Source organism: Schistocerca cancellata, chromosome 3 (assembly GCF_023864275.1).
Source record: "Schistocerca cancellata isolate TAMUIC-IGC-003103 chromosome 3, iqSchCanc2.1, whole genome shotgun sequence".
In the NCBI taxonomy this organism is placed as follows: domain Eukaryota; kingdom Metazoa; phylum Arthropoda; class Insecta; order Orthoptera; family Acrididae; genus Schistocerca; species Schistocerca cancellata.
In genome coordinates this window covers 764,797,687-764,822,774 of record NC_064628.1, presented here as the reverse complement: position 1 = coordinate 764,822,774, position 25,088 = coordinate 764,797,687, and the positions used below count along the sequence as shown (strand labels likewise).

The 25,088-nt window shown below is 42.8% G+C and overlaps 1 protein-coding gene across 1 annotated transcript in view; it reads left to right on the top strand.

Moving 5' to 3' along the window:
- The window catches only part of LOC126175792 (DENN domain-containing protein 5B), a 501,428-nt gene that overhangs the window by 453,377 nt on the left and 22,963 nt on the right, over nucleotides 1–25,088 (top strand). The window contains exons 14-16 of the mRNA XM_049922773.1: nucleotides 3,985–4,141; nucleotides 23,049–23,177; nucleotides 23,478–23,599. Of these exons, the coding sequence (XP_049778730.1) occupies nucleotides 3,985–4,141; nucleotides 23,049–23,177; nucleotides 23,478–23,599 (408 nt within the window). The remainder of the gene's footprint in view (nucleotides 1–3,984; nucleotides 4,142–23,048; nucleotides 23,178–23,477; nucleotides 23,600–25,088) is intronic.

Here is a 25,088-nt window from a genome sequence, read left to right as displayed (position 1 = left end):
AACCTTGTATTATTGGTAACGACAGCTTGAGGGGTATAAAATATCATTTCTGAGAGGGAAAGAAAATAAAATGTCAAAGTGATACTCATCTCTTCTTGGACTCAAGAAATGTAGTGTTACATAATTTCATGGAAGACCATAATATTACTGTCACTTGTAGCCAGGTTTTGAATGACTGAAGAATACGAAGTTGCTCCAATTTTTATATATGAGTTTGTGATAATAAGCTAACAAAGTTTTCATGATATTTTTTTTGTCAGCAGCTAAACTCTTATACTATTTGATCAGTTGTTTCCTTTACTCCTAAATTATTTACATTTTGACAGAAATTTCTGTACCAAATTATTTAAAATTTTAGAAATAACAGTTAATGTAATTTTGCACGACATATGCAAATATGTATTTTATTAAAATAACCTGTGGTTATAGACTACTCCTTTTAACATTTATTTACAGCAGTCTGTGGATGCTTTAGAATTTATGCAAAGTTTTGTCTTCTTACCATGCAGCATTGGCCTGGTGTGCCCTTCGGAAACGGATTGATTGTACGTTCAGTTATGCTACACACAGAGATGTCATTATTGTTTTCCCCTTGCAATTCATTGCACGGCAAATAGAAAATTTTGATGCACTTGTATAAAGCACATTTGAAGTACCTACCACTAAAATTTAGTGACAGCTGTTTTGATATGCTATGAATGAAAGTATTTTGATGTATTGTGAATGAGAAGTATGACCTTCCAATAAACTTTATGTACAAGTTGTTTTTGTTTATTTTAATTGTGTGTAGCCATTGTGTGTGTCATTTTGCATGACTTATGCAACAATGTCAAGCACGATAGTGTATTAGTGAGTAAAATTTTAAAATATTTGCTAAAACACCCAAAGCATAATAACCATTGTCCAGCAATCTCTCCGTATACATCAGTGATACAGTGTCGGGCTGATGATTGAAACCTATATGAGCCTCTAGGTGTCCTTTCTCGCATGATTTTTTTAATATTTTATGAGATGGTAGTGTTAACTTTGCCATGATTCTGGCCATTGTCCTTTATTTTCGAAACAAAACTTATCTAACTCTTTTTACTTCATACTTCAGATTCTCTTATCACTATCCACTAAACAGTTATGATGTGTTGAGTTTGGCTCATGTTTGAATAAACAATTGATAAACATGCCATTTCAGATTGTACTGAACTTTTATCTTTCTTGGCCGTTCTTTTCAGTGTAATTCTTATGAATCTTTCTCGTGAACGATATATGTCTGAGTTTTTGAAAATAAATCTCTGTGTGCCATAATTGGCTATACTAACAGCCATTCTGTATCAATGTTGTCCAATATATATATAATATGTCACCACATGTAATTATTAAGTATCCCCTCAGCCTTCCCATCCAATTCCTCCAAATTAGTATTACTCTGGGGTAAGTTTTGAAGTGGACATGGAGCCTCATTTAATGAATTTGGGAAAGTGAACCTTTACTTTGGAAAGGCCAAGTTGGAATATAAACAATATTATGACAAGGACAGATTGGTACTCGTCATAAAGACGACACACTGAGTTGTAGACAGGCACAACGAAAAAACTGTTCTACATCGAGCTTTCGGCCAAAGCCTTCTTCAGAAAGAAAAACAAAACACACACACACACACACACTCACACACAAGCAAGCAAGCACACCTCACACACACACACACATGACCATTATCTGCTGCCACTAAAGCCAGACTATGATGTGTCACATTGAATGAAAGCAGCAATCTGGGTTGGAGTGGGTAACGGGGATGGTTAGCAGAATACAGGTGGGGGGAGAGAAGTCAGTGCTGCCTAGCGAAGCATGCAGGGACAAGATGGTGGCAGGACGAGGCTGCCAGGTGCAGCATCAGGCAGCTGTGGGAGAGGGAGGGGAAATCAGGAGGGGAAAAAGGAGAAGAGCAGAGAAGGGGGAAAAGCTGATGGATGTGTTGGCAGAGAGAAGCGCACAATGGGGGTGAGGGGATGTGAATGTGGAGGAGATGAAAGGGGAGCAGAAACTGTTGGGTGGAAGGTGTGGTTGAGGCTGGCATGATTTTGGAAGCAGATAATGTGTCTCATCTGCACAGTTCAGAAAAGCTGGTGGTAGTGGGTAGGATCCAAAAGGCCTCGATTGTGAAGCAGCCATTGAAATCAATTATATTATGTTCAGCCATATATTGTGCCACAGGTGAGTCCACTTTGCATTTGGCCACAGTTTTACGGTGACCATTATCTTTGTGGACAGCTGATTGATAGTCATACCAATATAAAAAGTTGTGCAATGATTTCAGCAGAGCTGGTAAATGACATGGCTGCTTGCACAGGTCGCCCGCCCTCTGATGGGGTAGGATAAACTTGTGATAGGACTGGAATAGGAAGTATTGTGTGGGTGGACTGGACAGGTCTTGCACCTAGGTCTTCCACAGGGATATGATCCCTATGGCAAGGGGATGGGATGTGAGGGGTATAAGGATGGACTACAATGTTGTAGAGCTTGGGTGGGAAGGATCTGGATCAGGATGTCCTTCATTTCATGGACTGATGATAGATAATCAAAGACCTGACAGAGCATTTGGTTCAGTTGTTGCAATCCGGGATGGTGTTAGGTCACAAAGAGGGTCTTCTTTGTAGCTTCTTCTTGGATGCAGTGGGAGAATTGGGGATGTGTGGGGGTATGGCATGGAAATCTGTTTGTGGACTGTTTCTGGTGTGTGCTGCCTGTCTGTGAAGGCCTTTGTGAGACCTTCAGCAGACTGGACAAAGGAGTTATTGCCACTGCAGACAAACTGTCCCTGAGTGGCCAGGAATGTATGGGAGGGATTTTTTGGTGGGGAAGGGATGGCAGCTGTTGAAATGCAGGTACTGTTGGTGTTCGGTGAGTTTAATGTGGACAGAGGTACGGATGGAGACATCAGGGAGGATGAGGTAAATGTCCAGGAAGGTGGCATGCTTTGTTGAGGAGGACCAGTTGAAGTTTATGGGAGAAAAGGTGTGGAGGCTATATAGGAATGAGGATAGGTTGTCTTGGACTTGAGTCCAGATCATGAAAATATCATAAATGAAACTAAATGATACCAGGCATTTGGGATTTTGGGAGGCTATACAAGCTTCCTCCAGATGAGTCATAGAAAGGTTGGCATAGAAAAGCGACATGCGGGTGCCCAAGGGTGTGCTATTTGTATACCTTCCCTTCAAAGGGTAAGTAGTAGTGTGTTAAGATAAAGTTGGTAACCTGTGTATTGAATGAGCTAGAGCACTTGGAGTCTGCAGGATGCTAAGAGAGCTAGTGTTTAATAGCAGAAAGACTATGGGCGTGTACGTGTGAAGAAGGCTTTGGCTGGAAGCTTATTTTGCAAGGGTATTTTCATTGTGCCTGTCTGCAACAGGTCGTTTCAGTTAGTAACAGTCTATTCTTTTCATAATATTTTTGACCCTTTACTTTGTACATAACTAAAAGAAAAATACTTATACATTGTTTGTTGCACTTTTTAACATCTGGAACTCCTTTGTAGGATTGGTTTGTACCTTGTTTAGATATTCTGTCTCTATTAAATGTTTTATGTTTTGTTTAAGTAGACCCATGTTGTTGTCATTTAGTAAAATAAACACTGTAGTATATCTGTGTGCATTAGTGTAGAACTATTTCCTGTTGTTGCTTTTCATTTGTAAATGCAAATGTGAATTTTTTCATTCTAAATGTAGTAGCAAAGTTCATATTATCAACGTTTTTTTTAAAAAAAATAAATAACTTTGTGAGAAAAATTTTGTGGATTGAAATCTGTTGGCTGTTGCAATTGAATTAAAAAGTAATGTTATCACTGTGTATATATTTTTAGGCAACTAACACTTTAAGAATAGGTTGCTACATTTGTCTTTGCCGTGCTTAAATCTTTAGCAGTAACTTATTATGTAAGTGTATTTATTATAGTTATTAACAAACTATTTTGAAATTGTCTTCCATAAACAGACTTATCATCTATGGCACTGGAAACAGATCTGACTCCACCCCAGACCCGAAGTCGAGATCGACATAAAACATCTGAGCCAGCGTCACCTAGTGAAAGGAAGATATTGGAGCAACCAATGTTAAAACCTCTCCCTATATCCCTCACATTTGATATGAGGTATGCCTAATCATTATTATGAATTTTGCTCACTCCTTTTGACACAGCGATAAAATAAGTCACTTGTAGCTGAACAAAAAAATTATTTGTTTTGTTTAAAGTACATACTTAAGACACAGTTTTAACTTAACTAAGACTAAGAATTATAAAAATCATATTTTAAAGACTATAAGAATAAAAATAATTTTGTGACTTACATGACAGCGTATGCATCTGACTTCTGGAATAATTTGTATTTCATATACATCACATAACTTTGAGTTCCATTTGAACATGCTTCACTATGCATGATACCTGTATGTCCAGCTGGTTGTTTATCTTTTGATTTGAAGAAAAGCTTGAGCAGCTAATTTGACAACACATATGCAGTAGAAATATCTGAGACATTTTAGCTACAAGCAGACTTAACTTAATCAGCAGTGTCAATGTAGAGACAGGCATTATTGATCACGATGTCATCATTGTGACGATGGTTACTAAAGATTACAAATCCATCAAGAAGGCTAGGAGAGTGTTTATGTTGGAAAGAGCAAATAAGGAGTTGTCAGCATTCTACTTAAACAATGAATGTACGTCATTTATCCCCAGTGTGATGGACAAATTACGGACAAATTGTAAACTAATTGTAAATTGTGCTCTGTAGTATTATTGCCAAGTAAGTGGATAAGGACAGAAAAGACCCACCGTGGTTTACTTACAAAATTTGGTAAATTTCTGAGGAATGAGAGATTGTTGCACTCTTGGGTAAAAAAATGAATGTGAAAATGTTGACAAGTAAAAGTTGGTAGAAATTTGTGTGTCCATTAAAAGGTATATGCGTGAAGCATCCAACAGCTTCCATCATAATGTTCATTCATAAAATCACTAGCAAGTCAAAAGCTGCTACCTTGCCTAGTCTTATGTGTCACTAGAAGACAGCAAACCAGAAGATAAATTTTTAAATTTCACATTTAAAAAAAGTAATTTATGTTGAGTGACCATACAGCCACACCACTGTGTGACCATCACACAGATGCCTGTATGAGTGTATTTCACAGAATGTATATATGAAAGGCAAAAGAACAGACCCGCAAAATTACAGACCCATATCCATAACATAGGTATGCTTCAGGATTCTTGAATATATTCTGAGTATGAACATTATAAATTTCATTGACATAGAATAGCTTCTGTTCACAAATCAGCAGAAAGCATCACTCATGTAAATTCAAGCTTGCCCATTTCTTGCACAGTATCATGTGAATCTGCAGTAGGCAGATTCCGTATTAGTAGATTTCCAGAAAGTGTTTGACATGGTGCCCCACAGTAGACTGTTAACGAATGTCGAAGAATAAGGAACAGGTTCCCAAATATGTTAGTGGCTTGAAGACTTCTTAAGGAAAAGAACCTAGTGCACTGTCCTCGACAGTGAGTATTCATTGGAGAAGATGGTATTGTCAGGAATGCCCCAGGGAAGTGTGATAGGACTGTTCTTGTTCTCTCTCTATATATATAAATGATCTATCTAAAAACAAAGATGATGTGACTTACCAAACAAAAGCGGTGGCAGGTCGATAGACACACAAACAAACACAAACATACACACAAAATTCAAGCTTTCGCAACCAATGGTTGCTTCATCAGGAAAGAGGGAAGGAGAGGGAAAGACGAAAGGATGTGGGTTTTAAGGGAGAGGGTAAGGAGCCATTCCAATCATGGGAGTGGAAAGACTTACCTTAGGAGGAAAAAAGGACACGTGTACACACACACACACACACACACACACACACACACACACACACACACACAGACACAAGCAGACATTTGTAAACGCAAAGAGTTTGGGCAGAGATGTCAGTCGAGGCGGAAGTACAGAGGCAAAGATGTTGTTGAAAGACAGGTGAGGTATGAGCGGCGGCAACTTGAAATTAGTGGAGGTTGAGGCCTGGCGGATAACGAGAGGAGAGGATATACTGAAGGGCAAGTTCCCATCTCCGGAGTTCTGACAGGTTGGTGTTAGTGGGAAGTATCCAGATAACCCGGACGGTGTAACACTGTGCCAAGATGTGCTGGCCATGCACCAAGGCGCCACAGGGTGATCCTCATTACCAACAAACACTGTCTGCCTGTGTCCATTCATGCGAATGGACAGTTTGTTGCTGGTCATTCCCACATAGAAAGCTTCACAGTGTAGGCAGGTCAGTTGGTAAATCACGTGGGTGCTTTCACACGTGGCTCTGCCTTTGATCGTGTACACCTTCCGGGTTACAGGACTGGAGTAGGTGGTGGTGGGAGGGTGCATGGGACAGGTTTTACACCGGGGGTAGGGAAGGTGGTTTGGGGATTTCATAGGGATGTACTAAGAGGTTATGAAGGTTAGGTGGACAGCGGAAAGACACTCTTGGTGGAGTGGGGAGGATTTCATGAAGGATAGATCTCATTTCAGGGCAGGATTTGAGGAAGTTGTATCCCTGCTGGAGAGCCACATTCAGAGTCTGATCCAGTCCTGGAAAGTATCCTGTCACAAGTGGGGCACTTTTGTGGTTCTTCTGTGGGAGGTTCTGGGTTTGAGGGGATGAGGAAGTGGCTCTAGTTATTTGCTTCTGTACCAGGTCGGGAGGGTAGTTGCGGGATGCGAAAGCTGTTTTCAGGTTGTTGGTGTAATGGTTCAGGGATTCCGGACTGGAGCAGATTCATTTGCCACGAAGACCTAGACTGTAGGGAAGGGACCGTTTGATGTAGAATGGGTGGCAGCTGTCATAATGGAGGTACTGTTGCTTGTTGGTGGGTTTGATGTGGACGGACGTGTGAACCTGGCCATTGGACAGATGGAGGTCAACGTCAAGGAAAATGGCATGGGATTTGGAGTAGGACCAGGTGAATCTGATGGAACCAAAGGAGTTGAGCTTGGAGAGGAAATTCTGGAGTTCTTCTTCACTGTGAGTCCAGATCATGAAGATGTCATCAATAAATCTGTACCAAACTTTGGGTTTGCAGGCCTGGGTAACCAAGAAGGCTTCCTCTAAGCGACCCATGAATAGGTTGGCGTACGAGGGGGCCATCCTGGTACCCATGGCTGTTCCCTTTAATTGTTGGTATGTCTGGCCTTCAAAAGTGTAGATGTTGTGGGTGAGGATGAAGCTGGCTAAGGTAATGAGGAAAGAGGTTTTAGGTAGGGTGGCAGGTGATCGGCGTGAAAGGAAGTGCTCCATCGCAGCGAGGCCCTGGACGTGCGGAATATTTGTGTATGAGGAAGTGGCATCAATGGTTACAAGGATGGTTTCCGGGGATAACAGACTGGGTAAGTATTCCAGGCGTTCGAGAAAGTGGTTGGTGTCTTTGATGAAGAATGGGAGACTGCATGTAATGGGTTGAAGGTGTTTATCTATGTAGGCAGAGATACGTTCTGTGGGGGCTTGGTAACCAGCTACAATGGGGCGGCCGTGGGGCGGCCGGGATGATTGGGTTTGTGAATTTTAGGAAGAAGGTAGGGGTGCGGGGTGTTGGTGGGGTCAGGAGGTTGATGGAGTCAGGTGAAAGGTTTTGTAGGGGGCCTAAGGTTCTGAGGATTCCTTGAAGCTCCACCTGGACATCAGAAATGGGATTACCTTTGCAAACTTTGTAAGTAGTGTTGTCTGAAAGCTGACGCAGTCCCTCAGCCACATACTCCCGACGATCAAGTACCACAGTCGTGGAACCCTTGTCCGCTGGAAGAATGACGATGGATTGGTCAGCCTTCAGATCACGGATAGCCTGGGCTTCAGCAGTGGTGATGTTGGGAATAGGATTAAGGTTTTTTTAAGAAGGATTGAGAGGCAAGGCTGGAAGTCAGAAATTCCTGGAAGGTTAGGAGAGGGTGATTTTGAGGAAGAGGAGGTGGTTCCTGCTGTGACGGAGGATGGAACTGTTCGAGGCAGGATTTAAGGGGCTGAAGGTGAGGCCTTTGGATAGGACAGAGGTTTCGGATTGGGAGAGAGGTTTGGAGGAAAGGTTAACTACTGAATTAGGGTGTTGTGGTTCCAGATTGTGGTGATTGGAATTTTGAGGTTTTGGAGGGAGTGGAGCTGGAAGTGGGAGATTGAGTAGATGGGAGAGACTGGGTTTGTGTGCAATGAGAGGAGGTTGAGGTTAGCTGGAAAGGTTGTGAAGGGTGAGTGAGTTGCCTTTCCGGAGGTGGGAAACCAGGAGATTGGATAGTTTTTTGAGGTGGAGGGTGGCATGCTGTTTTAATTTGCGGTTGGCCTGTAGGAGGATGCTCTGAACAGCCGGTGTGGATGTGGGAGAGGAAAGATTGAGGACTTTTATTAAGGATAGGAGTTGACTGGTGTGTTCGTTGGCTGAGTTGATGTGTAGGTGAAGGATTAGGTGGGTGAGGGCAATGGATTGTTCAGTTTGGAACTGGTATAGGGACTGATGGAAAGAAGGGTTGCAGCCAGAGATGGGAACTTTAAGTGTGAGGCCTTTGGGGGTAATGCCAAATGTCAGACAAGCCTGAGAAAATAAATTATGGGAGCGTAATCTGGCTAGGGCCAAGGCATGTTTGAGGAGTCTCCCTGTCTGGAACAGTTCCGTCCTCCGTCACAGCGGGACCCACCCCCTCTTCCTCAAAATCACCCTCTCCAAACCTTCCAGGAATTTCTGACTTCCAGCCTTGCCTCTCAATCCTTCTTAAAAAACCTTAATCCTTCTCCCAACATCACCACTGCTGAAGCCCAAGCTATCTGTGACCTGAAGGCTGACCGATCCATCGTCATTCTTCTGGTGGACAAGGGTTCCACGACCGTGGTACTTGACCGTCGGGAGTATGTGGCTGAGGGACTGCGTCAGCTTTCAGACAACACCACATACAAAGTTTGCCAAGGTAATCCCATTCCTGATGTCCAGGTGGAGCTTCAAGGAATCCTCAGAACCTTAGGCCCCCTACAAAACCTTTAACCTGACTCCATCAACCTCCTGACCCCACCAACACCCCGCACCCCTACCTTCTTCCTAAAATTCACAAACCCAATCATCCCGGCCGCCCCATTATAATTGGTTACCGAGCCCCCACAGAACGTACCTCTGCCTACGTAGATCGACACCTTCAACCCATTACATGCAGTCTCCCATCCTTCATCAAAGACACCAACCACTTTCTCAAATACCTGGAATCCTTACCCAATCTGTTATCCCCGGAAACCATCCTTGTAACCATTGATGCCACTTCCTCATACACAAATATTCCGCACGTCCAGGGCCTCGCTGCGATGGAGCACTTCCTTTCACGCCGATCACCTGCCACCCTACCTAAAACCTCTTTCCTCATTACCTTAGCCAGCTTCATCCTGACCCACAACTTCTTCACTTTTTAAGGCCAGACATACCAACAATTAAAGGGAACAGACATAGGTACCAGGATGGCCCCCTCGTACGCCAACCTATTCATGGGTCGCTTAGAGGAAGCCTTCTTGGTTACCCAGGCCTGCAAACCCAAAGTTTGGTACAGATTTATTGATGACATCTTCATGATCTGAACTCACAGTGAAGAAGAACTCCAGAATTTCCTCTCCAAGCTCAACTCCTTTGGTTCCATCAGATTCACCTGGTCCTACTCCAAATCCCATGCCATTTTCCTTGACGTTGACCTCCATCTGTCCAATGGCCAGGTTCACACGTCCGTCCACATCAAACCCACCAACAAGCAACAGTACCTCCATTATGACAGCTGCCACCCATTCCACATCAAACGGTCCCTTCCCTACAGTCTAGGTCTTCGTGGCAAATGAATCTGCTCCAGTCCGGAATCCCTGAACCACTACACCAACAACCTGAAAACAGCTTTCGCATCCCGCAACTACCCTCCCGACCTGGTACAGAAGCAAATAACTAGAGCCACTTCCTCATCCCCTCAAACCCAGAACCTCCCACAGAAGAACCACAAAAGTGCCCCACTTGTGACAGGATACTTTCCAGGACTGGATCAGACTCTGAATGTGGCTCTCCAGCAGGGATACAACTTCCTCAAATCCTGCCCTGAAATGAGATCTATCCTTCATGAAATCCTCCCCACTCCACCAAGAGTGTCTTTCCGCTGTCCACCTAACCTTCGTAACCTCTTAGTTCATCCCTATGAAATCCCCAAACCACCTTCCCTACCCCCGGTGTAAAACCTGTCCCATGCACCCTCCCACCACCACCTACTCCAGTCCTGTAACCCGGAAGGTGTACACGATCAAAGGCAGAGCCACGTGTGAAAGCACCCACGTGATTTACCAACTGACCTGCCTACACTGTGAAGCTTTCTATGTGGGAATGACCAGCAACAAACTGTCCATTCGCATGAATGGACACAGGCAGACAGTGTTTGTTGGTAATGAGGATCACCCTGTGGCGCCTTGGTGCACGGCCAGCACATCTTGGCACAGTGTTACACCGTCCGGGTTATCTGGATACTTCCCACTAACACCAACCTGTCAGAACTCCGGAGATGGGAACTTGCCCTTCAGTATATCCTCTCCTCTCGTTATCCGCCAGGCCTCAACCTCCACTAATTTCAAGTTGCCGCCGCTCATACCTCACCTGTCTTTCAACAACATCTTTGCCTCTGTACTTCCGCCTCGACTGACATCTCTGCCCAAACTCTTTGCGTTTACAAATGTCTGCTTGTGTCTGTGTATGTGCGGATGGATGTGTGTGTGTGTGTGTGTGTGTGTGTGTGTGTGTGTGTACGTGTCCTTTTTTCCTCCTAAGGTAAGTCTTTCCACTCCCGGGATTGGAATTACTCCTTACCCTCTCCCTTAAAACCCACATCATTTCATCTTTCCCTCTCCTTCCCTCTTTCCTGATGAAGCAACCGTTGGTTGCGAAAGTTTGAATTTTGTTTGTATGTTTGTGTTTGTTTGTGTGTCTATCGACCTGCCGGCACTTTCCTTTGGTAAGTCACACCATCTTTGTTTTTAGATATATTTTTCCCACGTGGAATGTTTCCCTCTATTATATTCATATATAAATGATCTGAAAGATAGGGTGAGTAGCAATCTGCAACTCTTTGTTGACAACACTGTGTATGGGGAAGTATTGTCGTTGAGTGAATGTAGAAGGATATAACGTGACTTAGAATTTATGTGTGCTGTGATGAACAGCAGCTTGTTGTAAATGCAGAAAAATGTAAGTTAATGCCAGTAAGTTGGAAAAACATTCATGTAATGCTCAAATGAAGTATTAGTGATGAGCTGCTTGATGCAGTCATGTTGATTAAATATGTTGCAAAGCAATGTGAAATGGAATGAGCACATAAGGACGGTAGTAGGGAAGGTGATTAATAGACTCCAGCTTATTGGGAGAGTTTTAGGAAAGTGTAGCTCATTTAGAAAGGAGTACACATATAGAACGGATGTGCAACACATTCTTGAGTACTGTTAAAGTGTTTGAGATCCCCACTAGGTCGAATTAAAGAAGGCTGCTTGACTTAATGACAGGTTCAATCAACATACAAGTGTTCTGGAGGTGTTTCATGAACTTGAAAGAGAAAGTCTGGAGGGAAATCAGTGTTCTTTACTTGAAACTCTATTGAGAAATAGAGAAGTGGCATCTGAAGCTGACTGCTGAAAGATCCTGCTGCCACCAACAAGCGTTTCACTTAAGGGTTGCTAAGACAAGATAAGAAAAATTAGGGCTCTTACAGAGACATATAAACATTCATTTTTCTCTTGCTCCATTTGCGAGTGGTATACGAAAGGAAGTGACTAGCAGTAATGGTACATGCTAACATATGCCATACACCGTATAGTGGCTTGCAGAGTATGTATACAGATATGGCTGAAACATTTAACTAATGTCTGTGGCACATAACCCCCCCCCCCCCCCCCCCCACACACACACACACTGGGTACAGTAGGATTCTGGCTTGCTTCTTCAGTTTGTTATTGAAAATGTTGTCAATAATGTTGAATTCAGATTCATTATTTGCAGCTGTAGTTTTCATTGCATTAAGTTCCTCATCATAGCCTTCTTGGGACATGGGAGTAGAAAGGAGACAATGGACATGTGCTGGAATACTGCATGTTTGTAGGCTGTCAGATGTTGAGAAGAAGCTGGGATGAATGTTTCAGTAAAGGAACTTTTCCAGAAAAATTTAAATTTATGATTCCTATCTACTATCTCTAAGCTGATGTATAGGAAATTGATGGTGGAAACCCCTAACTCCACACTGACCTTTATTTCAGTATGTAACTGGTTCATATTTTTCAAGAAATTGAGGAGCTATCCAGTGGAACCTTTCCATATACAGCGAATAGATAAACATTCTCAGCTGGGGAGAGATCCAGCGATCTTACTGTTGAAGGTAGGGTTGTCAATCATGAAGGCAATCAGTACAAACTCTTGCCATGTGTGGATAAGCATTATCTTGCTGATATGTAAGCCCAGGATGGCTTCCCATGAATGCCGACAATTTGTGACCCTGATGTGATTGTTAGATGCCTGCACTGGGTACAACGTGAGTAGTAAGTTTTTAAGTGCAATTTTAAACTGAAACCTAGGGCACTACAGCTGTATGGCTTACCCAAACTCCATAAACCAGAAGTGTCAACCTAACCAGCAGTATATGCAATACTGGCACCAGTGCCCAGTAGAGTCAAGAGGATCAACATCATCATGAAGAAAAAACTGAACTTCAAAGGGAATTATACCAATAAGAACAGTTTAGATTTGGTAAACAAGTTGACAGATGTTAGGATTTCAAAAAGTGCAAAATTAGTATCTTTTGACATACACAGCTCTTCTTCAGCATTATTGGAAAGGATATTGTGTCACAGTTCTTGTATTTACACAACATAAATCCAGGAAAACAATTGAGTATAGTTAATACAGTATAATGTTGTTTAAATCAAAATTACACGAAAAAGAAAGAAAGACAAACTGTGAAGGAATTATCCAAATGGTACAGAAATCAGTAGATGTATTGTATATTTACAGACAAACAAATGATTAGAATTTCAGAAAAATTGGATGATTTAGTCAAGAGAAAGAGATTCACAAATTGTGCAAGTCAATAATGTACTGGTTCACCTCTGGCTTTTATGCAAGCTGTTTTTCAGCTCGGCATTGATTGATACAGTTGTTAGATGTCCTCATGAGGGATATCATGCCAGATTCTGTGCAGCTGGTCCAGTAGATCATCAAAATCTGGAGCTGCTTGGTTGGTCTTGCCCATAATGCTCCAAACATTCTCAGTTGGGGAGAGTTCCAATGACCTTACTGTTGAAGGCAGGGTTTGCCAAACATGAAGACAAGCAGTAGAAACTCTAACCATATGCAGATAAGCATTATTTTGCTGGTTTGGCTTGCCATAAAAGGCAACAAAATAGGGTGTAGAATATCGTCGATGTACTTTGTGCTATCAGTGTGCTGAAGATGACAACCAAAGGGTCCCTGCTATGAAAAGAAATTTGCATCCCAGACCACCACTCCTGCCATGTGGCCTGCAACCAGGAGCAATGGTCTGGTGTGCTATTTCGTTTCATAGCAAGACTGCTTTGGTTGTCATCTTTGGCACACTTATAGCACAGTAGTGCGTTGACGGTGTGCTATGTACTGTTTTGTAGTGCTGGAAGTTGGGCCATATGTCTTCCCGCTGTACTTCCAGCATCACATGTCGAGATTGTGGATGCCCATCACATTCCAATACTCCATGTGCCCTGCCTCCCATCTGCGTCAACTGCAGAGAGCACCATTCACCTTGCTCGCCAGACTGCAGGATTCTCCAGAAGGAAAGGAAAATCATGGACTACAAGACCCTAGACCGACTGAACACACTGAGGCTAAGAAAAAATTTGAACGCCTGCATCCTATGCATATGACATCGTCTTATGCCGCCGCTACAACAGTTCTGGCACCATCAGCTCTGCCAACCCCAGTCACCTCACAGAGCTGGAAGACTACACCTGCCCCCTTGATGGTGGGAGGGGGGGGGGAGGCATTTCCCTCCCTGTTGCTCCTACACCACCTACTTTGGGAGCAACAACCCCCCCCCCCCCCCCCCAACCATTGGGGACGTCTGTCCCCACTTCTAAGCCAGAGAAGCTGCTTCTCTCTCACTAGGAGGGGGTTCCTGGGGTCACTCCTTTCCCAGGTTTCTGCTAGTGGGAAAGATGACACTCGCCAGTGGCTGAAGAGCCCAAAAGCTGCTGGTCATAGTGCTTCACACTCATCCCCAGTTCCAGAGACTGAGCCAGTGAAGTCCTCCCAGTCAGGGAAACCCAAGGAGCAACGAGAGAAATCCAAAAAGAAAACCCCTAAGACCAAGGAAATTGCGGTGGCACCCACACCGCCACTATCTACAAGCTCTGCGTCTGAAGATGGAGTGGAGATTCTGTCATCCACTGAGGACATAGATGTCGCCAGACCCTCGGACGCAATGGATATAGACTGCTCAAGCAATAAGTCAGTGGCAGCAGGTGACCCTGAGGTGTAAACTACCTCATTGAATCTTCCATGCCTTCCCAGTTTCACGATGACGTCATCCTCCAGTGGAATTGTGGCGGTTTTTTGCGTCACCTGGCTGTGCTATGGCAACTGTTAATCTTTACACCAGCTATCTGCATTGCTCTTCAGGAAACCTGGTTCCCAGCAATGCGGACCACTGCCCTCCGTGGCTATAAAGGATATTATAGGAACCATAGCGACTATAATCGAGTGTCAGGTGGCGTTTGAGTTTATGTCCTAAGCTCAGTCTGTAGTGAACCTGTGCCCCTTCAAACGCTCTTGAAGCTGTGGCTGTCAGAATAAGGATGACACAGGAAATAACTGTCTGCAATGTATGTCTTCCTCCAGATGGTGCAGTACCCCTGAATGTATTATCTGCTCTGATTGATCAACTCCCTAAACCTTTCGTACTTTTGGGAGATTTTAACGCCCATAACCCCTTGTCGGGGGGCACTGTGCTTACTGGCCAAGGCAGAGATGGCGAAACTTTACTGTCTCAGTTCGACCTCTGCCCCTTAAATACTGGGGCCGCCACACATTTTAGTGTGGCTCACGGTAGTTACTCGGCCATTGATTGATCAATCTGCAGCCCAGGACTTCTCCCATCTATCTACTGGAGAGCACATGATGACCTGTGTGGTAGTGACCACTTCCCCATCTTCCTGTCGCTGCCCCAGTGTCAGGCCCAGGGCGCCTGCCTAGAGCGGGCTTTAAACAAAGCTGACTGGCAAACTTTCACCTCTGCTGTCACCGTTGAATCTCCCCCACACGATAACATCAATCTGATGGTTGAGCAGGTGACTACAAAAATTGTTTCTGTGGCAGAAAACGCAATCCCTCACTCTTTAGGGTGCCTGAGGCGTAAGGCAGTCCCTCAGTGGTCGCTGGAAGTTGCTGAAGTAGTTACGGAGCGTCGGTGAGCTCTACAGCAGCTCCATTCCCTGGAGCACCTCATAGACTTTAAACGGCTCCGTGCTCTCATTTACCAACTTACCAAACGATGGAAGCAGGAGTGTTGGGAGAGATACGTCTCGACCATTGGGTGCCATGCGTCACCTTCCAAAGTCTGGGCAAAGATCAAACTTCTTTTTGGGTACCAGACCCCAACAGGTGTTTCCGATGTTAACATAAATGGCGCATTATCTACCGATGCAAACACGATCGCTGAGCACTTTGCTGAATACTTTGCTCGAGCCTCTGCGTTGGAGAATTAACCCCCAGCTTTTGCTCTCTCAAACGGCGGCTGGAAGGGAACGTCCTCTCATTCACTACACACCACAGTGAATCTATAACGCCCCAATTACAGAGTGGGAGTTCCTCAGTTGCCCACGGCCAGATAGGATCCACGGTCAGATGATTAAACATCTCTCACTTGACTACAAGCGACATCTCCTCATTGTCTTCAACCGGATCTGGTGCGATGGTGTCTTTCCATTGCAATGGCGAGAGAGCACCATCATTCCAGTTCTCAAACCCGGTAAAAACCCACTTGATGTGGATAGCTATAGGCCCCTCAGCTTCACCAACATTCTTTGTAAGCTGCTGGAACGTATGGTATGTTGGCGGTTGGGTTGGGTCCTGGAGTCACGTGGCCTACTGGCTCCATGTCTAGGTGGCTTCCGCCAGGGCCGCTCTACCACTGATAATCTTGTGTCCCTCGAGTGTGCCATCCGAACAGCCTTTTCCAGAAGGCAACATCTGGTTCCTGTCATTTTTGACTTACCTAAAGCTTACGACACAACCTGGCGACATTATATCCTTGCCACATTGTATGAGTGGTGTCTCCCAATTTTTATTCAAAACTTCCTGTCACTCCATACTTTCTGTGTCCAAGTTGGTCCCTCCCATAGTTCCATCCATATCCAGGAGGATGGAGTCCCACAGGGCTCTGTATTGAGTGTCTCTCTACTTTTGGTGGCCATTAATGGTCTAGCAGCAGCTGTAGGGCCATCTGTCTCACCCTTTCTGTATGCAGACGACTTCTGCATTTCATACTGCTCCATCAGTACTGGTGTTGCTGAGTGTCGCCTACAGGGAGCCATACACAAGGCGCAGTCAGAGGCTCTAGCCCACAGCTTCCAGTTTTTGGCCGCAAAGTCGTGTGTTATGCAGTTCTGTCAGTGTCATACCGTTCATCCGGACCCAGAACTTTATCTTAATGACGATCCACTCACTGTAGTGGAGACATATCGATTCTTAGGACTGGTTTTCGATGCTCAATTGACTTGGCTTCCTCATCTTTGTCAGCTTAAGCAGAAGTGCTGGCAGCACCTCAATGCCCTCAGTTGCCTGAGCAACACCAATTGGCACGCAGATCACTCTACACTGGTGCAGCTCTACAGAGCCCTTGTCCAATCCCTAATTGACTATGGGGGTGTAGTTTATGGTTCAGAAGCACCCTCAGCGTTGTATTTACTTGACCCTGTGCACCACTGTGGGGTTCAACTAGCGACAGGAGCTTCTAGGACCAGCGTACTGGTGGAGGCTGGTGTCCCTACATTGCAGATCAGATGTGCACAACTGCTTGCCAGTTACGGAGTGCACATTCATAGTTCCCCTGAACATCTGAATTACAGTTTCCTTTTCCCGCCCGTGGCAGTCCATCTCGGTGCATCGTCGGCGCAGGTCAGGGCTAACGATTGCAGTTCGCGTGGGGTCCTTTCTCTCTAAACTGGAGTCCTTCCCTTTACCACCTGTACTTGCGGTCCGTTCGTGTACACCTCCATGGTATACACCTTGGCGGCAGCTTCGTCTGGACCTTTCATGTGGCCATAAGGACTCCATTCACTGTGCGGCTCTCTGCTGTCACTTCCTCTCGATTCTTAACGTGTTCCGGGGCTCTGAAGTGGTTTACACTGACGGCTCGATAGCTGATGGTTGCGTTGACGGTGACCATATTGGACAGCATTCCTTACCCGATGGCTGCAGTGTATTCATTGCAGAACTGGTGGCCATTTCTCGTGCACTTCAGTATCTCCGTTCATGCCCTGTGAAGCCTTTTCTTTTATGTACTGTCTCCTTAAGCAGCCTGAAAACTATAGACTAGTGCTACCCTTGTCATCCTTTGGTAGTGTCCATCCAGGAGTCCATCTATGCCCTGGAGCAGTCCAGTCATTCAGTGGTGTTCGTCTGGACCCCTGGTCACATTGAAATCCCAGGAAATAAACTTGCTGACAGGCTAGCCAAACAGGCTACACGGAAACCGCTTCTGGAGATGGGCATCCCCACAACTGACTTGCATATGTTATTACACCACAAGGTTTTTCAGATTTGGAAGATGGAATGGCAAAATCTTAGTACGCACAACAAACTGCAAGCCATTAAGGGGACCACGAATGTGTGGAAGTCCTCGATGAGGACCTCTTGCAGGGACTCTGTGGTTCTCTGCTGGCTCTGCATTGGCCATGCCTGGGCGACCCACGGCTGCCTCCTGTGCTGTGAAGACCCACCTCAGTATCGGTGTGGCGCCTGGTTGACAGAGCCCATATTCTGGTGCACTGTCCCACTTTGACTGCCCAGCGAAGAAATCTTGGGTTACCAGACTCGTTGTCGCCCATTTTATCTGACAGCGCCTCATTGGCTGATTTAGTTTTACGTTTTATTTGTAAGGGTGGGTTTTATCATTTGATCTAAGTTTTAGCGCATGTCCTTTTTTCCCCTGTCTTCCACTCTAGTTCTTTTAGGGTGGAGGCAGGGTGGCTGGCTTTTCCTTTTATTTTCATGGTCGGCCAGCTACTGTAATCTGCTTCTTTGTTTTATTCTCTTCTGTTTCTTGCACCTCTCTGTTGTTTTTCTTGTCCTCTTTTGTTTGTTTAAGTGTTCGTTGCCTTTCCTTCATTCTTGTGGTCTTTCCTTTCTTCCATTTTGTGTTGTGTGTCTCGTCTGTTTTATTCTCACACTTGCGGCATTGTTTTATAAGGAACAAGGGACCGATGCCCTCGTAGTTTGGTCACTTTCCTCCTCTTTTAAACCAACAAACCAACCAACCCTGATTTGTCTCCATCCTGTGCTTACATTTCAGCAAGTTATTGCCTGCCCACACAGTGAGATTTTCTGCTGCTTGTCTTCATGCTTACCAAACCCTACCTTGAACAGCAAAGTTTTTAGATCTCTCCCCAAGTAGAATGTTTGGAGCATTATGTGCAGGGCCCTCCTACCATCTTGGATTTTGATGATTTTACAATTGGACAGAATTTGGCATGATACCCCAACAAGGTCATCCAATAACCTTATCAATCAATGCCATGGTGTTATAACTGCTTGCATAAGTGCTAGAGGTGGACCAATGTGTTATTGATTTGCTGAATTTGTGAAGTTCTTTCTCTTGAATAAATCGTCCAATTTTTCTGCAACTGTAATCATCTGTTTCTCTGTACATGTTCTGTGCATCTATTGAGTTTTGTCGCATTTTTATGATTCTCTTGTGATGGGTAATTTTTTTGTCTTTGAGTATATTTCTGCTTTCAAAGAAACTATTATAAGCAAAGAGATGATAAGGCAGTTACCCCCTTGCTAGCATAAACGTTCATGTACAAATGGGAAAGTGATTTTTTGGTTGTGACAAGTGCGCATAGTGAAAATTATCTTCAGGCAAAAGTGTTCCAAGCCAGAGACGTGCAATACATTCCGTTCGGTGTTCACGTGACCACTAATGTGTTTATTATTTGTTTTTCCTTGTTGCTTTGTGTATCTATAGGTATCACTCTTTCACATTTTTCTGTATCCTACATTCTTTAAATGTGGGAAATAAGAGTCTTTTTATAAGACCTAGCATTTATTGGTGACCCTGATGTTTGAAAGTCACATGCACTGGTTACAATGTGAGTAGTAAGAAACACCCCTACTGTATGACATTATCTAGGCTCAACCGCACCACATTGTAAACATGTAAGAGCCATTCCATCTGTGAGTGTTTGATCTACGAGGTTTAGCATATTGGTAAAACAGTGCTCTTGTGTTTGGAATGTATGAGGTAAACCCCTATCCTTTCAACTGATTCATTAAATCATTTCAAGAGCACACCAGAGAGTTTATTCAGTAATTTCAGTTGCTTCCTCTATTGTAGGCTAATTGAGATGGTGCCCCCATCTAATGATCATGACATTGGTGGAATAGAAAACCTTAACCCATGTTAATGATTATTGCTGTTAAGTACCACTTCACCAAAGGTACCCAGCACTTTGTTATTCGATATTTTGTGGTTTTGTAAGGTTATTAAACTAATTAGGGCTGTTGAGCTGTTAAAATTTTTGTTGAATACAATGATATGCCTCTTCCTGGCCCCACTCCTCTCTGGATGGGAGAGGGTGAGACATTGAGACATCCACTCTATAACAACAAAAGTTATTGTTCTATTATTTTATCACAGTTTATTTAGAGTTGGGGAATGAGCTTAGTTTTACATCTTCTGAGTAGGAATTTTGTAGACATGAGAACATCTCTGGAATTCACTTTACTTCCAAGGAAAGCCTCCAGAACCTTAGCTGGAGCTGCTGGCGCATACTCTTACTTGGTCTGCCTGAAGTGCATTCAACATAATGGCACATATGGCATGCAATATCTGTTCAGTCAGATGTGAGATGGCTGGGGTGACCATGTCAAGTCATCCTTATTGCCTGCCTATTTGGTCTTACCTGATCAGTGTGCCATTGAAGACTGCCACCTAACTCACTCGTGTGTTCCACCACCACTGCCACTGGCAAATTTGGCCAGCCACTTGTGTGGCAATTGTACCACTGCTGGCTGTGTTTTGTACTGTAAGTTGCCAGACACTGACTCCTGCATTGCTCACTTGCAATTTCCCACACTGCAACCAATGGCAGATTCCGCTGTTAACTTGTGGAGCAGACAACTGGCTGCCTGCATGCCTTCATCCTGTCTGTTCAGCTGAGATGCAACAACTTTGGTGCACTTAACTCCCTAGCAGACTCTTCTGGGACTGTTGTCAAATTTTTCTTGACATTTTCCTGTCATTTGCCTTATTCATGGTATGTCTGTGATCTGAAACCAGTGTGCCATGTGTGGTCCACCACAGCACACACACATGGAAGGGTCGTCTTTCTTGTCATAGGCGTACAAGTCATGGTTCTCTGCCACATGTTGGTAGCAGGTGGTAGTACTTTTCTACGTTGCCAGACTCTGGCACATGAAGCACTCTTACTGTATTTACTCGAATCTAAGCCGCACTCGAATCTAAGCCGCATCTGAAATTTGAGACTCGAAATTCAAGGGGGGAGGAAAGTTTTAGGCCGCACCTCCAAATCGAAACAAAGTTGGTCCATTGTAATATGAAACACAATTTAGGTCGAATGAATGACGATACAGCTACAGTAGGTTGGTTCGAGACGTAAGCTTAGCAGTGTCGCTTTACCAGGTAGCCATTGCTGTGTGTCAGGTGCTCCGTCCGTATTTATACGGGTACCCTTCCTTTTTCACGTGCTTCGTCTGGTTTGAATCGATTGCTTATTTTGCTTTATCTGTTAAGTGCCATTATCTTTGTTCTTTTACGTCGCTCTAAGCTGAAAATGCATTATTGTATTGCATCATGCATTGTTTGTTGCATTCTGATAATGAGTGTTTACGACCTGTCATCGCTCGCGGCATGGCTTGCTTTAGTGCGCGCTCCGCGGCTTACTATATAAAAAAAAAGAGGAATTGTCTCATAAGGGAAACAATGGAAAGAGTTGTTATTACTTACATTGCAGCTTTCTTTGATAATGATAAACAAGAACCAAATAATAGACTGTGTATGATAGAAGATGTTCTGAACGAGAGTTTAACGAAAATTTTTCTCCGTTTGAAAATCTTTGCAGACGCCTCTTTAGTATATTACATTCTGCACAAAAATTAGTCATCTTAGATTTAAAAATCTAGTCAATTGCCGTGCTTCATTTCTGACTGTATCACTATTACGCATAAGAATAATACGAATATAAACATGGCGTGATATGTATATTCTTCCGCGTTTGCTGTTGTCTCACTCTAGTTTCGTAGTTTATTAGGCAGACAGAATTAAAATGAGATAGCAGCAAACATGAAAGAATACGTGGCAAAATGTTTATATTCATATTATTCTTATAGTGAAGAGAATACTGCATGTGATTCACAATTCATGAAAGTTCCTATTAGCAACCATCTCTTCTCACAGGTAGGAAAAAATTCAGAACGTAGAGTTGGCCATATTGACAAACATCCCCAACAGTCTTGCCAGTCGGATTTTCGTAGTACATTGAAATGCTGCGCAACATTTGAAGATGAACAATACAGAATTTGTATTTACTTCGATGGATAATGTATGAAAATGCAGTGGTCGAAACTTGGGGCGGAGGAAAAACAGCTTGTCTTCCACCTTTTTTTAAAATTAATTTACTGACGCAGAGGTTTTGGCGCCAGTATTTATCTTTGTGCCCGCAAAGCATGCCTGTGTAGCGCTACACACATTCGACGGCAGAAGTTAGTTGTGGTGGCACCTGCAGACATTTTTCAGAACTTCCGCTTACTTTGCACACGATTCTAAGCCGCAGGCGGTTTTATGGATTACAAAAACCGGAAAAAAAGTGCGGCTTAGATTCGAGTAAATACGGTAACTCTGTGCCCAGATCAGTAGGGAGAGGATCAGTTCTTACAGAGAAGTAATGTCTCCATCTTGTAGATGTCACCATCTGGAGTGTCCCCCTGAGCTGTTTCCACAATGATATTTAAGTCTGGCAACTTGTGCAGTTACGTGCTTTTATGGCTGCATCATGGAAACTGCTTACATCCAGTTCTTCCCAGCGCAACTAGATGGCCATGATCCAAGGAACTCGTCCTATGAGAGCTTTTGTGACCATTTCTCTGAGTTTGGTGGCTTCTTAATTGGACCTAACCCTACGTACATTTCTATATAGCTTCAGAAGGCTTTTAGATATGTTGTTCAGCATAATGTTGTCACTTGGTTGCTCAGAGACTTGATGTTAAGCTCAAATGTAGTGGTGTTCTGCAGATCCTTTCAGAAAAACACCCATTTATTGTCCTGTAGTGGATGTGAAAAGATGGAGCAGGCTTCATGGAGTCATCACAGTTCACCTTAATTCGGGTCTCCTCTGTGAACTGCTTGTGCTTTTCCCGTGTTCACATGTAGATTGCAAGCATAGAAAGGTCAATAACAGGACAAGAGCCTTTTGGGATACTACATTTTAGGTTCCAAGTTTAGCCCTACATTTGCCAATTCCAGGTTAAAACCTGCAATTGATGAATGTAGGCAAAGCTTCACCTGCATTGAGTATGTTATTAATGCTATAATTTTTTAGTTACCCAAGTGAAATATTATAATTTTCAATGCTGAAAGAATTGGCAAGAACAGAGAAACTGACATCACAATAAATTTTCTTGCTTAGTTCTTCCAGAATAGTTTAAGTAAATAACAATTGTACCATGTATAAATTTCTTTCGGTGATATTTGAAATTATTTTTTGTGTTTCCACAGAAATGTGCAAGCCATGTCAGATGTAAAAACACATATTGGCTATGCAAGAGCGTGGGTGCGACTGTCTCTGGAGAAGAAGCTGCTCTCACGTCACTTGCGAACTCTCTTGTCAGATACTGCTCTTCTGAGGTCAGTGTCATGCGCATTCAAGATATTTGTTACTGTGTATGTAGCCAGATGTAGATATTCTGTTTCATTACAGTACTGTTTTCTTGATGTACATTTAAACACTGTGATAACAGTTAGGTATGAGATGTGTAATTTTTTAAAAATAATTAATGTATCTCTAATTTTTCTTAACTTGATGTTTCCTGAAGATAGATGAAAAATGTATGTTACAGTGACAGTACTGTGTATATTGTACTTTGAATTTTAGAAAGCTTTATCGATTTGTATGACTATGTAACTGCTCTTCTTTTCTGTTTATAGGAGCCTTTACAAGAGATATGCATTTCTTCGTTGTGAAGATGAGAAGGAACAGTTCCTATGTCACCTCCTAACTCTGAATGCAGTGGACTATTTCTGCTTCACAAATACATATACAAATACTAGTAAGTTAATTCTGACAATATAGGTTGTCGTTCTATATGTTTCACAAAATACTTCCTGTTTTATATAATTTTTAGAGTTACTCCTTTAAATTTTTCAGTTTATATTTGTCTATAAGCAAGAGGATCATTATAGCTGTATTGAAATGGTTTTGTATAATAGATAACTGCTGGGAGACTCTTGCCATGTATTTGGAAACAACAGTCCTTTAATTTTTGTTTACTTTTATTAGTTTAAAAATTAATTTATGTATTTGTAATAGCATTTGAACAGTCGAACAGAGTCCTTATTGCAACCCTGATATGGTGTAAGCGTCAGTGAAGTGATTTGGCTGTAACATCACTGCAAAGAGGATAATTAAAAGTTGGAGTGTTGGGATAAGACTGACTTGTTGCAGTGTGTCAGGATTAGTTAATGCATTGTTAGTATACTTTGTCTGCATTATGATCTATAGTAAGTTCTGTACTCCATTTTCATTGTTATGTAAACCCATTTTAATCAGTTAAATACTAAAGCACACACTTTGAAACTACAGACAACAACACAAAAAAATAATATCTACAACACACTCTCTCTCTTAAAAAATGAAAAATAAATAAAAAAAGAGGTTACTTGAGAGCATTTTTAATGTTGTTTTTCAACCTTATTTTCATAGTCTTTTCTTTCCCCTTCTTTTTCTTATCTGGTCGGTTGTTTTGAAAAGTTGTGCAGTAAATTTTCAGTAAAATCTCATAAATAATATATTCTGACTCCATCCATTGTTATTACTTGGTTAAGTTGAGTTAGGGTTTACAAAAATTTCTACAGTAATGACATTCCAGCCAAAATTTCATTTGTGAAAATATGTCAGTGGTACTTAACATTATCACTTACAAACAGAGCTCACCTAACATGGGTTAGCATTGACTTACCACTGTTTACTTGCTGCGCAAGTTAGTGAAACAGTAATGTGAAACCTCTCTGTCTTACAAACTTAAAAGATCTGAATTGTTTCAGTTTATGATACTAAGATCTGTGTCACCAATTTTTGCAATAATAAAGTATAACAACCTCAAAAATTAATCTATGACTTAGTGCAATATAAAATTAGTTTTATTGTCACCTTACTATGGCACATGAGCAATGTTCAAGATGGTTATTAATATTCCTGCCATAACGGTGTTACATAAAACCGCATGCAGTATGGCAAGGAACACAACCTGACATTGTTTATTTCCTTACGTAGTTAGTCATATATTCCTTATTAGCAACAACTTTGGAAGTACGTTTGTATTCAGGAACATAATCAAGATCTCTGTCTGAGTCACACTTACATAAACTGACCTTGGATTAGTACAAATCATTCCCGATAAGCATTTTCCTGTCATGAACACTGCATGTGTTGCAAAGAAATTCACTTAAATCTTTAATTTTACAAAATAACTAGTATGGTAGCTACCCATATTATTGAGAGGGAACATTATAGTTGTATGGGAATATAACACCTAATAT